We start from the raw sequence: 16,307 nt of genomic DNA on the forward strand, positions 1-16,307 counted from the left end.
AGGGACTTGACCACAATAATTTCCAAATGCATTTATTCGAACGAGTGGATGTGAACACGCGCCTCACCAACAATTCCCCCCCGTCCAGTCAACACTTTTCCAGTAAGGCCTAAAGGTCCATCACTTTTTCTTGGTCTCTTTGCAAGCCACAACATAACGCTGGGCCACGTTGAGTGGAGGGGAGTATCCATCGGCATAGGAGGTGTCCTCAAAGAGGACTGAGTAATCGTCCTGGGGCTGGGGAAAGAGGAGACATTAAAGGGTAGAAATCAGTATGTTGATGGCTACGTATTACCTCACCCACCCTTCCCCAGCAGAAACCCCACCATGACCTACAGCACGTGGAAATGTACAGTGGGCAGTTGGCCGACTCCCAGTCCCTCTCTCCTAGGAGTTGTTCTGTTCACTGTCTGGTCCCTCTCCCTTCGGGGAGATCCGTAAACTGTCCAGTGTCCCCAGCCCCTCTGGAAGGGCAGAAGCTGAACAGGAGATCTGACCGAGTTTGACAAGAGGCTCAGATGTAGTGATCAGCCAGATCCTTTGTCCCAGAGAGACCCCACCCTGCCCGCACTCACCCGCTGGGGAGGAGCGTGGATGAGAGCTCGATAGAAGCAGGTGGTCTGTGGATAGAGAGCAAGGACTAACTGGTCCTTCTGGAAGAGGGCTTCTGGGTCCGTCTCCGGGTTCGCCTTCCACTGCGGCAGTGGGATTATCCGCCTTCGGCTCAGCGTGTGGCGGCTGTCGCAGTCAAACACACAGGGCAGAGTCAGTGTCAGCAAAGGGTCTCGGAGAGGGGCTGGGAGGAAGGGAGAAGGGAAGGAGCAAGAAAGGGCACTCAGGAAAGGAGGATGGAGTGGTGATGAGGTGGGAGGGGATGGAGGATGCGGGAGGGAGACAGTTGGCAAAGAGCGATGGAAGTTGAAGGGATGGTGAGAAAGGTGGATAGTCATTAAGCACAACAGCACAAACACAGGCTATTTGGCTCACCTAGTCCATCCCAACCTGATGTTCTAGTTCTACTCTTGGCTAGCTTGAGAGGGTAAAGCCTGCATGCATTCACCTTAACTATTATTTTGTATACCTCCAGAAGATCTCTCGGCATTCTCCTGCGCTGCAGGTCAAGCTGAGCTATGTGTCTCTTCAGTCTTCAGACCCTCCCACCCTTCAGCCCATCAGTCAAATCTATTCAACCTTTCCCTATAACTCAGGTCTTCACTGCACTCTTTCAATCTTAACTATCATTCCTCTAGGTAACCAGAACTGCACACAATGCTCCAAATCCAGCCTCACTAATGTCTTGTACAACTTTAACTCCTGTACTCAGGGCTCTTATTTACAAGGGACTCTTTTTAAGACCATATCTACCTACGACGGCACTCAAGGAATTATGGATCTGTATTCCCAGCTCCCTTTGTTCTACTGCAGTCCTCAGTGCCCTGCTATTCCTTGTGAAAGACCTACCCTGGTTTGTCTTCCCAAAGTGGAACACTTAATACTTGTCTGCATTAAATCCCATTTGCCATTTTTCTAGCTGGTCCAGATCCTGATTCAAGCTTTGATAGTCTTACTCACTGGTGTCATCTCTGCCGATTAGCCGATCCAGTTTACCACATTATCATTCAAATCATTGATCTGGATGACAGACAACAATGGACCCTGCAGCACAATACCAGTAACAGGTTTTCAGTCAGAGAAGCCACCCTCTGCTACCACTCTCTGGCTAAAGTCCATGCAGACAACATCCACTGCCTTTCCTTAATGAACTTTCCTTGTATACAGTTGGTTAGACGCGACCTATCATACACAAGCCACGTTAACTATCCATTATGAAGCCCCATCTAGCTGAATACTTATAAATTCTGCATGAGCGGGAGAGAGACGGCAAGGGATTAGAGAAGGAAAGGGAGGTACAAAACAGGTAAAAATTCCTACTCACTCTTTGCCTTCCTCATCAATGTCATCAACCTCATACCTGTGGGTGAAAATGGACTGAGATCAGAGGGAGGGCGAGAGAGATTGCAACCCGTTCCCTCTCCCAAACAGCCCACCTCAATTGAGCCCCACTCACCAACACCCCCAGCACTTCCAACACACCTTCCTGCTCAACTCATCCTCTGTCACCACCTCAGACCCTCCCACCTAACCTCTCCATCAGATCAACATTCCTGCCCCCCCTTCCATTCCTCCCTCCTCACCACCACCTCAAACCTCCACATTCTATCACTCCCTCCCACCTTCTCTCACTCCATCCCATTCCCCCCTCTTCCGACCCAGTCCCCCCTCACTTGTTGGTGCTGTGGTTATAGCTGACGGCCTCGGCCAGGATCCACTGCTCATCGGCGTCCAGACCCTTCACTCTCGCTGCCACCTTATCGCCCGGCTTCACCACGTAATCCCCCGACGCAGGGATCGCCCCGCACAGCGGGGGAGGTCTGTCCGCGGGCAGGGGAGAGGGAGGGGGGGCGAAAGGAAGGAGAGACTTGAGCTTCTCTTCAGTAAATACCCATCATTGCCCATCAGGTATTGGGGGAGGATGGAGGGAGAGGTGACGAAGACAGGGTAGTAGGAGGGAGACTAGGGTGAATTTTGTTGCTTGTTGTGTTCTGTTTGCCGAACATTGTGAGCTTGCTGTGTTGACGCCAGGATATGTGGCAACTCTTGCAGGCTACCCCCAGCACATCCTTAGGTTGTGTTGGTTGTAAAACGATGCATTTCACTGTGTTTCAAAGTACTCGAGGAGGACAAATGGAGGGGGTACCTACTTGTCTCCGGGCCGGCCGATCCAGAGGGGGAGGGTCATCGCTGACTGCTGGAGAAGAGTCATCAGCACACCCCGTCTCATTGTCTTCCGAGGGGGCTCTGCTTCATTGTACAGACCCGCATTCCTTGCCGCTGACGGGGTGGAGGAGAGAGAGAGATAGTCGTCACACTCTGTTCCTGACCTTTCCCTTCCATCCTCCTTCAACTACCATCCATCCCTCCACTCCCTTCTCTCCTCCCCATTCTTCCCAACCTTGCTCCAAACCCCACTCCTTTACCACTCCTCTCTAAACCTCCAACCTCCCCGTCTCCATCTATCCCTTCAACCCTCCATCTCTCCCATCTCCTCTCCATCCCCTTCACACCTCCACTCCTTCCTTTCCCAGTCCCTCCCTCAATAGCACCCCATCCCTCTACACTTCCCCATTCAGTCCCTCCCTCAGACTACCCCACCTCCTTCATCCTCCTCTATTATTTCCTGTTCATCCCTCCCCTCAACAAACTCCAATGTGGAGGAGATGTTGGAGGTGTATAAAACCTTGTGAGGCACAGATAGAGGGGTGGAGATATGTCTCCACCAAAGAAGATGTAAGATGTTCCTTCACTCCGCTAGCTTGCAGGTCACCTGCTTAGCACCCCCTGCCCCCAATCAGGGTCACGTGAAGCTATGGGTGCACATCCCAAGTCCTGGTCGCACAACCACAGTCTCTGAAGAGTATTGATTGTGGCTGCGGTCACTCGCCTTGTAAGGACAATCCGCAGAAGGTGGCAACAGCAGACCACTTGTGCAGAAAAAAACGCGAAGAACCATCATGGTGAAAGGGAGACCATGATAGCTCACATCATACATCCTGGCACACAACCAACGAATCAGACAGGGAAGAGCGCAGAGGAGATTTACAAAGATATTGCTGGAACTCGAGGGACTGAGTTTGGGACTTTATTCACTAGATGACACAGATTTAAGGTGAGAGGGGAGAGATTTAATAGGGATCCGCGGGGCAATGTTTTCACCCAGAGGGTGGACTGCACACAGAACAAGTTGCGCCAGGAACATTAAATACATTTAAAAGACATTTGGAGAGTGGACAGGAAAGGTTTAGAGGAATACAGGCCACACACAGTCAGATGGGACAGGCTCAACTTGAATGAGTTGTGGCAAAGGGTATTTTTTTTTCTGTGCTGTGTGACTCTCGGACTGGGGTCAGCAACGTCCAGTTGGGACCCACGGTGTAGACTCACCCCACCATGACCTCCAGCCCTACCACAGCCCATGATCCATCCTGGTCGCCTCACTACAGGAAAGACATGGAAAGGGTGCAGAGGAGATTTACAAGGATATTGCCTGGATTGGGGAGCATGCCTTATGAGAATAGGCTGAGTGAACTCGGCCTGTTTTCCTTGGAGCGACGGAGGATGAGAGGTGGCCTGATAGACATGTATAAGGTGATGAGAGGCATTGATCAGAGGCTTTTCCCCAGGGCTGAAATGGCTAACACAAGAGGGCACAGTTTTAAGGTGCTTGGAAGTAGGTACAGAGATGTCAGAGGTAAATTTTTTGCACAGAGTGGTGAGTGTGTGGAATGGGCTGCCAGCAATGGTGGTGGAGGCAGAAATGATAAGATCTTTTAAGAGTCTTGGACGGGTACATGGAGTTTAGTGAAATAGAGGGCTATGGGTAACCCTAGGTAATTTCAAGGTAAGGACATATTCAGCACAACTCTGTGGGCCGAAAGGACTGCATTGTGCTGTAGGTTATCTATGTTTCTACAATCCCAAACAGTGGGGGGGGGGGGGGGCGGGAATCAGTGGCTGGGAGTGGGGAGGGGTTGGAAAGAGTAGGGGTGAAGGACAGAACGAGGTTCCTCCTGGCTGAACTGCTGGAGTGGGGTACAAAGCCTGCCCTCTATCTGCCTTTTCTCCCACTGTCACCCCTCCCTTCCCAACATCCTCCCCCAACTCTCCTGCAGCTAATTCTGTCTGCCCCTCTACCCTCACACCCTTGCCATCTTGTGGAAGTTACAGTAATGCAAGGCTTCACATGATGTCCAGGCTAAGACAGAACGCTCACAGCTAGGCAAGAAAGGTTTGAAGAAGAGAGCTTCCCTTTGCCCAGCATATTCGCTTACCGGAGAGAAAATCAAAATAACGCAAGGAGGTGAAACACACACACCAACTAATGGACAATTGCTTTAATAACTTCAAAATATCATCGGTTGTCAGCTTGTACTTTCTATTGACTTTAAACAGCAATTGATCTAGCAATTAAGGAATTCAAACATCCAGTCTGCCATACAGTCAGTATCTGTAACTGCAAGTCAATTCTGTATAAAAATGGCATTTCTCTGCACAGGCTTCAGAACAGTGAGGGTGACGGGCCACACTGTTCTCCTTGTGCACAAGTAAAATAAAGTATGTTTGAGCAATGGGCGTGAGTTTTCAGAGTCCAGTTAATCGGCAACAACAACTTGCTCTCCCTTCCCTCCCCCTCTGCACCCCCCCACTCACCAATCCGCCGTTCCTCCAGGATTGACTTGATCTCTGCGATTTTGTCCAGCGCCTTCCGTAGGATGCTAGGGGGGGGACAACAGTGGAGGGATTGAGTGGTTGAAGGAGAAGGGACGGAGAAAAAGCGAGAGTGGGGGGGAGGAAAGGTAGGGTTGTAGGAGGGCATGGGGATGTCAGTGGGGGGGAAGAATTGTGAGGTTAGACATGATTTGGAAGGGGTAGGTGGGTGGGGATGGAAGGGTAAGCAGGAAGAGGGGATGGTTGGGAGTTCACTCACTTGCACTCTGCTTCTCCATCGGCTTTGGCTGTTGTGTAGAGACCCCTGAGCTTGGTACGGTAGTACGGGGATACTGGGGGTGAGGGAAGACTGATGTCAGAGAGTGTCCTCTCCCCACTACACTTCCTCCCACAGACACCCCTCCCTCCCGGCCCGCGTTGCCAATTTCCCTCTCCCACACCCCTCCCAGTCTACATCGCCCACTACCTCCCCTACGCCCTTCCCCAGCTGCGTCGCCCCTCCCTGCACTTTCCGCCTGCGTCACCCCCAATGCCCCTCCCCACACACCCCTCCCCTCCCATCCCTGGGGTCTCTCACTCTTTTGTTCCGTTTGCATCCGCTCGTGGGTTTTCTGAATGTTCACGAGGTTGTGTTCACTGCGGGACCTCTCCTCCTGGGGTGGGGGGGGGGGGGTAGAAGGGAGGGGAGAGTCAGTGCAGGCATTCAGCAGGGTGCGAGGTAGATTGTGAGGTCAAGAATCCATCTTATCACAGCATAGAAGTAGAAACTGTCCGTGAGCCTGGTGGGACGAGCTTTCAGGCTTTTGTATCTTCTGCCCGATGAGAGAGGGGAGAAGAGAGAATGTCTGAGGTGGGAGGGGCTTTGATTTTGCTGGCTGCTTCACTGAGGCAGCTGGAGGTGTAGACAGAGTTTGAGGAAGAGTGGCTTGTTTCCATGATGTTCTGAGCTGTGCTAAAGTCAAAGTACATTTATTATTGAAGTACATAAGCAGAATGCAACTGTGAGATTCATCTTCCCGGACAGAGAGACACCATGGAACCTGTTCAGAGAAAAACACCAAGCACCCAACGTGCAAAAACAAAATCATGCAAATGGGGAAAAAAATGAGCAAATAACACACAGAATATTAAACATCAAACCACAGAGTCCTTGAAACAGTCCAGGAACATTCAGTTCAATTGAGCACTGTGCTGTCCGTTAGCTGCCGGCTGAGAGCCAATCTGCCCCGATCAAAATTGCACAAAATCGCAATAAAAAAATGAGTAACCAGAAACACAGACAACATGAACTGTCGAGTCCTCTACAAACAAGTCCAATCCACAAACCACGCAGATCAAATCTTGCCCAAGACTCCTGTATCTTCCTCCAGCGGAGAGGGGGAGGGGGACCGGTTGAACGGAGGCAGATGGCACCGAACATCATTGCTTACCTGCTGCTCTCATTCTTATTGATTTCAATCTTGCCTGATCGGCAAGAATCTGATGGTTTTGCGCACCCCCCCCCCCCCTTAGGCCACACACTGCACTTTCAACCACACTGAATTCCCTCAGAGACAGAAAAAGCACCAAATTGCTCAGTCAGCCCAAAGCCACATCATCGCTCCAATCACACACAAATTAGTAGCAGTTTACAAAGGAAGAAGAAATAGTTTTGTGAACTGCCTGCAGGATGCCACCATTAGTCCACAACTCTGTGTGGGACTTGTACATGCATGGAGGTGGATTATCTGGAGACACCACGATCCTGACCACATTTCCCAAACCACCACAGGCAGGTGTTGAAGCAAATACTCAATGTATGGAGAGCCACCATTAGCAAACAATAAACAGCCTACCCAGACACCTTCCACATCCTTGGCAAGGTCTTCAATCAGACTTGCTTGAAGAGATCGCAGCCCAGTTACCATCAGTACATCAGCTAAACTACCATCAGGACTGCATTTCAGGAAATCTGCATACAGGCAGAGACAGGGCAAGGCACAAGAGGTAAGAACCACTTAGAGGAAGTTGTGGGAGGCAGAGGCGTGACTAGAGATTGCATCCAATTGGTGGACTGGGTTGTGTTCATGGACTCGTCCTGTTGTCCCAGACTTTATAACCACAGTCTTGGGCAAGTGCATCACCCCAAACCATTCAGTCTTCCCTAACCAGAAGCTCAGGATGCACCAAGCGATCCGCAATCTGCTAACTGCTAGATTGGTTGTGTTCAAGTCTGGTGACCATGAAAAGAACAAGAAGCCCAAACAGACCCCAGAAAGCCATCACACGTGCAAAGTGTCAATTCTGGACCAGGCTGCTTAACAGTTAAAGCAGGGTTTGAGTGCTATCACCTCCCACAAAGTGAAGCCACACGACACATGTGCTGTGATTGGCTCAATTGCCTTCATGCTCGCTTTGACCGACGAAATGCGGAGGAACAATCACAAACTCCACAACCCTGTGATTTCAGTCTGACTGTCCTCCAGGAGGGTGAAGCCAAGGCAGATGTCCATGGGCCAGTCCTCATCAGGAGATCTGAATTGGAGAGGGTCAGTAACTTTAAAGTCCTTGGTGTCATCATTCCTGAGGATCAACCTGATGCCATCACAAAGAAGGCATGAAAGATTCTACTTTCTTAGAAGTTTGCATAGATTTGGCATGTCATCTAGAACTTTTGACAAGCTTCTATAGGTGCACAGCAGAGAGTATCGCACTGACGCCCAGGAACAGAAACTGGTGAATACAGCCCATCCCCACCCCCATTACAGGCAAGGCTCTCCCCACCATTAACACGTCTACACGGAGCACTGCCCCAGGAAAGCAGCACCCATCATCAAGGATTCCCACCATCCAGGCCACGCTCTCGTCACATCGGGCAGGAGATACAGAATCCTGAGATCCCACACTACCAGGTTCAGGAACAGTTAATGCCCTCAACCACCAGTTTCCAGGCCCAGCGTGGATAACTTCACTCACCACAACTCCGACGCGATTCCGCAACCTACGGATTTGCTTTAAAGGACTCATGTTCCCAGTGTTATTTATTGACATTTACTTTTCAAATTTGCACAGTTTGTCTTTTTACATTGTTTGTCATCTTCTTTATTTTCCTAAATGCTGTTATATTTCCCTGTAAATTCCCGCAAGGAGATGAATCCCAAGGCATACATGGTGACTTACTCTGATAATAATAAATGCACGCTACTCCTGTGTTCCAGTTACTACTTACCTGCGTCTGTCTGATGAGCTGGTGGAGGTCGGTCAGGAGTTCGGAAATCCGTGTGTCTGCGGATACGAGAGCCATGTGGGGTCTGTGGGGTGGGGGGGAGAGAACTATTAAAAACCAGGGTCGACCCCACCTCCTTGACCTCTGAACACCCGCCCCCAGCCCCGTCCTTTTAACCCTTGCGCCACCACCCCCTCGGTCTCACCCCCAGCGTGGTACCCGGAATTAATGCACCCAAGGGTGGGATCGCCAGGTCTTGAACGCACCCATGATCCCCAAAACATGCACCTAGGTTTGAGATTCTCCGATCAAATGCCTCTAGGGAAGAGGAGCCGTACACGACATACGGAAGCATACGCGACTCTAATACACGCCGGGGTGGGATCTTTAGATGTAATGCACCCTAGGGTGCTGTACTCCGGACGAATGCAGCTACCTGATCCCGATGCCGGCCGAACACCCGCTCCAATCAAGTCGGCCCTCAGTCCTGGATTAGCGCGCATGCGCCGCTCTCATCCAGGCTCCACCCATCAATCGTCGGCCGGGCGCAGGCGTGATTGTGATTGGTGAGGATGCCTGTCAATCAGACGGCGGCGACCGGCCTACACGTTGGACGGCGTCCGCCGGTGGACCAACCGCGATCGGGCTCATCCCCAATTGGCGAAGCAAGTCCTGAGCGGAACAAATCGAACAGAAATCCAGCAACTGAGCACGGGGATCTTTGTATTACATACAAACCCTCCGCCATAAACCTGTGCTCGGACATCCGTACTTGTGAACTTCTCACTATTCAGGACACTTGCAGAGACAGGTGTGTAAAAAGGGCCCGAAGGGTCATTGGGGACCCGAGTCACCCCAACCTCAAACTGTTCCAGCTGCTACCACCCGGCTCCGCGACAGCTTCTTCCACCAGGCCGTCAGACTGATTAATTCATGCTGATACAACTGCATTTCTATGTTATATTGACTATCCTGAGGTAGATACTATTTATTACAAATTACTATAAATTACACATGTAGACGGAGACGTGACGTAATGATTTTTACTCTTCACATATATGAAGGATGAAAGTAATAAAGTCAATTCAATTCAGATCAAATATTCGCAGGGGGTCCGAAAATGGAAAGGGGGATGTGACGGGGACGGGTGTAGGGGAGAGGGGATAACGAGATGGGAACAGTGTAGGGGAAGGAAGGGTAACGGAGAGAGGTGTAGGAGAGATGGCGTAACGAGATGGGGACGGTGTAGTGGAGGGAGGGGGTAACGGAGACGGGTGTAGGAAAGATGGCGTAACGAGACGGGGTCGGTGTAGGAGAGAGGGTAAAATGAGATGGGGACGGTGTAGGGGAGGGAGAGGGTAACGGGTGCGGTGTAGTGGAAGGTGGGGGTTGTGGAGACGGAGGGGGGTATAGCGGACCGAGAGGATCACAGAATTGGGGAGGGGTGTCAGAGATGGAGAGAGCTGTGGGGTGATCACAGAGACGGCGAGTCTTGTGGAGCAGGAGGTGATGGAGACGGAGAGCGGCCACACAACTGGGAGGGACAAAATTACTGTGACGGGGAGGGAGGAGTTCCATGGAGGCAAGGGAGAAGTGTGATGAAGAAATATTTTAAATTTCAAGTGTTGTTTCCTTGTTCAGCTCAGGGTATTCGCAAACAAAAGAAAGCACTTCACGTGTATTCAACCGCTGGAAGCACATAGAATACAAATGGGGAAACACACAAATCAAAATAATACTTATCATTCTCCAAACGAGCCGATCTCTGCTGACCCGAGGAATCCGACAAACTCACGCCGCCTGTTTTCTGATCTCGGGACCACCCGGCCACCCCCCCCCCCCCACACACACAGACTGACACACACACACTGACACACACATACACTGACACACACACACACTGACACACACACACACACTGACACACACACACACACACTGACACACACACACACACACACTGACACACACACACTGACACACACACTGACACACACACACACACACTGACACACACACACACACTGACACACACACACTCACACACACACACACACTGACACACACACACTGACACACACACACACACTCACACACACACACTGACACACACACACACTTACACATACACACACACTGACACACACACACTCACACATACACACACACTGACACACACACAGACACACACACTGACACACACACACACACAGACACACACTGACACACACACACTGACACACACACACACTGACACACACACACTGACACACACACAGACACACACACTGACACACACACACTCACACGTACACACACAGACACACACACACTGACACACACACACTGACACACACACACTGACACACACACACAGACACACACACTGACACACACAGACACACACTGACACACACACTGACACACACACACACTGACACACACACACAGACACACACACTGACACACACACACTCACACATACACACACACTGACACACACACACAGACACACACACACTGACACACACACACTGACACACACACACACTGACACACACACACAGACACACACACTGACACACACAGACACACACTGACACACACACTGACACACACACACACTGACACACACACAGACACACACACTGACACACTCTGACACACACACACTGACACACACACACACACTGACACACACACACACTGACACACACACACTGACACACACACACACACTGACACACACTCACACACACACTGACACACACACACTGACACACATGCACCCACACACACTGACACACACACACAGACACACACACACACTGACACACACACACACACTGACACACACACACTGACACACACACACACACACTGACACACACACACAGACACACACACACACACTGACACACTGACACACACACACACGACACACACACACTGACACACACACACAGACACACACACTCACACACACACACACTGACACACACAGACACACACACACTGACACACACACACAGACACACACACACACACTGACACACACACAGACACACACACACACTGACACACTCACACACACACACACACACACACACAGACACACACACACACACTGACACACACTGACACACAAACACTGAGACACACACACACTGACACATACACACTCACACACACACTGACACACACACACACTCTCACACACACACACACACTGACACACACACACACTGACACACACACACACTGACACACACACACACTCTCACACACACACTGACACACACACACACTGACACACACACACACACACACACACACTCACACACACACACTGACACACACACACACTCACACACACACACACACACAGAGACACACACATACACACACACACACAGACACACACATACACACACACAGACACACAGAGACACACACACACACACACACAGACACACACACACACACAGAGACACACACATACACACACACACACAGACACACACATACACACACACAGACACACACACACACACACACTGACACACACACACACACAGACACACACACACACACACACATACACTCCCCTTTAAGATATAAACATGACATAATCATCACCTCTGTACTTTTTCAGTCCCTCGGCGGTACCAGCAGCATCTCGTTATCACTTCCGACCTTCCGGGAGGGATGTAAGGGAAGGAGGGGTGATGGAGACGGGGAGGGTATGTAGGGGAAGGAGGGGTGAGGGAGACGGGGAGGGGATGTAGGAGAAGGAGGGGTGAGAGAGATGGGGAGGGTATGTAGGGGAAGGAGGGGTGAGGGAGATGGGGAGGGGATGTAGGAGAAGGAGGGGTGAGGGAGATGGGGAGGGTATGTAGGGGAAGGAGGGGTGAGGGAGATGGTGAGGGTATGTAGGGGAAGGAGGAGTGAGGGAGACGGGGAGGGGATGTAGGGGAAGGAGGATGAAGGAAACGGGGAGGGATGTAAGGGAAGGAGGGGTGATGGAGACGGGGAGGGGTGTAAGGGAGTGAGGGTTGGCGGAGACAAGGAGGGGTGTAGGGGAGTGAGGGTTGGTGGAAACGGGGAGGGATGTAAGGGAAGGAGGGGTGATGGAGACGGGGAGGGGTGTAAGGGAGTGAGGGTTGGCGGAGACAAGGAGGGGTGTAGGGGAGTGAGGGGTGATGGAGACGGGGAGGGGTGTAAGGGAGTGAGGGTTGGCGGAGACAAGGAGGGGTGTAGGGGAGTGAGGGTTGGTGGAGACGGGGAGGGGTGTAGGGGAGTGAGGGTGACAGAGACGGGAGGTGTAGAGGAGAGCGGTGACACGGACGAGGAAGGAAGGGGTCACAGAGGAAGAGGAGGTCACAGTGACAGCGAGGGTAGTGATGGATATGGGCAGGGGAGGGTGGTTCACGGAGATCGGTGTACAGTACTCTCTTCCTTCTCGGTGAGGTTTGACACACGGACTCCCAGCAATGATTAACCTAGCCGGGAGTACAGAGAACGGCGGGCATTGGCTCTGTGTGAGGAGACTGTGACTGCAGTTTCCAGTTCAGCTTTATTGTCATTTAACGGTACACATGTGCACAACGAAGTGAAACAACGTTCCTCTGGAACCCAGGTGCGAAACACTTACATCACTTAAAATAATCTTAACACAACAATAAAACATGGCCCGTAGATGTACAAGGTGACAAAAAGTGCACAGTGAAATGCACAGCATTACAATGCTACTGCTGCTGTCATAGGAAACGTTTACAAGGCAAGCTGTCGAGAAGTCTCACGGCCTGTTTGTTACGCAGAACCCGGGGAAGCTGTTACCCAGCCTAACGGTCCTTGTCCGTGTACAGCGGCATCTTCTGCCCGACGGCAGGAGCTCAAAGAGATTGCGGGACGAATGGAAGGTTCATTCTGGGCTGGTGTACACACACACACACACACACACACACACACACACACACACACACACACACTACAGGTACCTGTATCTCTCTCTCTCTCTCTCTCTCTCTCTCTCTCTCTCTCACTCACTCACTCACCACACATACATGGGCACATTCCTTTTTCCTCTGTCTTTGTCCCGTGTACAAAGAATAGAGAATACAGCTGAGTCCGCCCCTCCACTAGACCCCGTCTCATGGTGAGATGTGGTAAACGTGACGTCCCTGCGAACGCTCCCTCCCGACTCATTGGGCCCTGCCTGCTGGCAGCCAGACCTGGCTGATGCAACCCTCCGTAAACAAGCTTCGTGCAAAGATTGCTCGCAAAGCTCGATTGGCGATCTGTTTGTGCGTTTCTCTGTCTGTACCTGGATGGCTGACTGCGCCAAAGCCCGGGACTCCGGAGGCAGCACCTTCGAACAGGAATACTACGATAAATACGATTACTACAACCTAGATGAAGACGACTACGGTAACTTTCTAAGAGCTGTGTCATTGAGATTTATCTCGAGTTTTTATTCAGAGGGGCGGGTGGAGCAACACAAACAAAATGCTGAAGGAACTCAGCAGGTCTAGCAGGGAAAGAGCAGTCGGCGTTTTGGGCCGAGACCCTTCACAGGACCTAGAACAGGACTCTCAGAACCCCTGCCTAGGAGAGATCAGCCCGTCTGAAACTCTCAGAACCCCTGCCTAGGAGAGATCAGCCCGTCTGAAACTCTCAGAACCCCTGCCTAGGAGAGATCAGCCCGTCTGAAACTCTCAGAACCCCTGCCTAGGAGAGATCAGCCCGTCTGAAACTCTCAGAACCCCTGCCTAGGAGAGATCAGCCCGTCTGAAACTCTCAGAACCCCTGCCTAGGAGAGATCAGCCCGTCTGAAACTCTCAGAACCCCTGCCTAGGAGAGATCAGCCCGTCTGAAACTCTCAGAACCCCTGCCTAGGAGAGATCAGCCCGTCTGAAACTCTCAGAACCCCTGCCTAGGAGAGATCAGCCCGTCTGAAACTCTCAGAACCCCTGCCTAGGAGAGATCGGCCCGTCTGAAACTCTCAGAACCCCTGCCTAGGAGAGATCGGCCCGTCTGAAACTCTCAGAACCCCTGCCTAGGAGAGATCGGCCCGTCTGAAACTCTCAGAACCCCTGCCTAGGAGAGATCAGCCCGTCTGAAACTCTCAGAACCCCTGCCTAGGAGAGATCAGCCCGTCTGAAACTCTCAGAACTCCTGCCTAGGAGACTGCAGCCCATCTGAAACTCTCAGAACCCCTGCCTAGGAGAGATCAGCCCGTCTGAAACTCTCAGAACCCCTGCCTAGGAGAGATCAGCCCGTCTGAAACTCTCAGAACCCCTGCCTAGGAGACTGCAGCCCATCTGAAACTCTCAGAACCCCTGCCTAGGAGAGATCAGCCCGTCTGAAACTCTCAGAACCCCTGCCTAGGAGAGATCAGCCCGTCTGAAACTCTCAGAACCCCTGCCTAGGAGAGACCAGCCCGTCTGAAACTCTCAGAACCCCTGCCTAGGAGAGATCAGCCCGTCTGAAACTCTCAGAACCCCTGCCTAGGAGAGATCGGCCCGTCTGAAACTCTCAGAACCCCTGCCTAGGAGAGATCGGCCCGTCTGAAACTCTCAGAACCCCTGCCTAGGAGAGATCGGCCCGTCTGAAACTCTCAGAACCCCTGCCTAGGAGAGATCGGCCCGTCTGAAACTCTCAGAACCCCTGCCTAGGAGAGATCAGACCGTCTGAAACTCTCAGAACCCCTGCCTAGGAGAGATCGGCCCGTCTGAAACTCTCAGAACCCCTGCCTAGGAGAGATCGGCCCGTCTGAAACTCTCAGAACCCCTGCCTAGGAGAGATCGGCCCGTCTGAAACTCTCAGAACCCCTGCCTAGGAGAGATCAGCCCGTCTGAAACTCTCAGAACCCCTGCCTAGGAGAGATCAGGCCGTCTGAAACTCTCAGAACCCCTGCCTAGGAGAGATCAGCCCGTCTGAAACTCTCAGAACCCCTGCCTAGGAGAGATCAGCCCGTCTGAAACTCTCAGAACCCCTGCCTAGGAGAGATCAGCCCGTCTGAAACTCTCAGAACCCCTGCCTAGGAGAGATCGGCCCGTCTGAAACTCTCAGAACCCCTGCCTAGGAGAGATCAGCCCGTCTGAAACTCTCAGGACCCCTGCCTAGGAGAGATCAGCCCGTCTGAAACTCTCAGGACCCCTGCCTAGGAGAGATCAGCCCGTCTGAAACTCTCAGAACCCCTGCCTAGGAGAGATCAGCCTGTCTGAAACTCTCAGAACCCCTGCCTAGGAGAGATCGGCCCGTCTGAAACTCTCAGAACCCCTGCCTAGGAGAGATCGGCCCGTCTGAAACTCTCAGAACCCCTGCCTAGGAGACTGCAGCCCATCTGAAACTCTCAGAACCCCTGCCTAGGAGAGATCAGCCCATCTGAAACTCTCAGAACCCCTGCCTAGGAGAGATCAGCCCGTCTGAAACTCTCAGAACCCCTGCCTAGGAGAGATCAGCCCGTCTGAAACTCTCAGAACCCCTGCATAGGAGAGATCAGCCCGTCTGAAACTCTCAGAACCCCTGCCTAGGAGAGATCAGAGGAAATTCTTTTTAGCACAAGGGTGGTGAAACTGTAGAAGTCATTGCCACGGTAGACTGAGGAGGCCAAGTCATTGGGTACATTTAAAGTGGAGGTTCATAAGTTACGGAGAGAAGACGGGAGAATGGGGTAGAGGGAAATTAAATCAGTCATGATGGAATGGCAGAGCAGACTTGATGGCCTAAATGGTTTTATGGTTCTATGGACAGGCCATTCAGCCCATCATGTATGATCTTGATGCCAATAGATACTATAGTTCCATCCACT

At 51.8% G+C, this 16,307-nt stretch overlaps 1 protein-coding gene across 2 annotated transcripts; it reads right to left on the bottom strand.

The window, feature by feature from the left end:
• Positions 1-16: 16 nt before the first annotated feature.
• Positions 17-12,285, bottom strand: sgf29 (SAGA complex associated factor 29). 2 transcript variants are annotated; one of them, XM_059953350.1, is made up of 11 exons: positions 12,131-12,285; positions 8,928-9,163; positions 8,495-8,576; positions 5,864-5,939; positions 5,546-5,618; positions 5,269-5,333; positions 2,763-2,892; positions 2,286-2,432; positions 1,937-1,972; positions 576-738; positions 17-237 (listed from the first exon to the last, which is right to left on the bottom strand). In XM_059953350.1, the coding sequence occupies exons 3-11, from the start codon at positions 8,567-8,569 to the stop codon at positions 121-123; spliced, it is 882 nt and encodes a 293-aa protein (XP_059809333.1). In that variant the 5' UTR covers positions 8,570-8,576; positions 8,928-9,163; positions 12,131-12,285; the 3' UTR covers positions 17-120. The 2 variants fall into 2 exon arrangements, with proteins under 2 accessions (XP_059809333.1, XP_059809334.1); XM_059953351.1 differs by lacking the exons at positions 8,928-9,163; positions 12,131-12,285 and adding an exon at positions 8,780-8,884.
• Positions 12,286-16,307: the final 4,022 nt, after the last annotated feature.

The sequence above is a fragment of the Hypanus sabinus genome, chromosome 29 (assembly GCF_030144855.1).
Source record: "Hypanus sabinus isolate sHypSab1 chromosome 29, sHypSab1.hap1, whole genome shotgun sequence".
Taxonomy (NCBI): domain Eukaryota; kingdom Metazoa; phylum Chordata; class Chondrichthyes; order Myliobatiformes; family Dasyatidae; genus Hypanus; species Hypanus sabinus.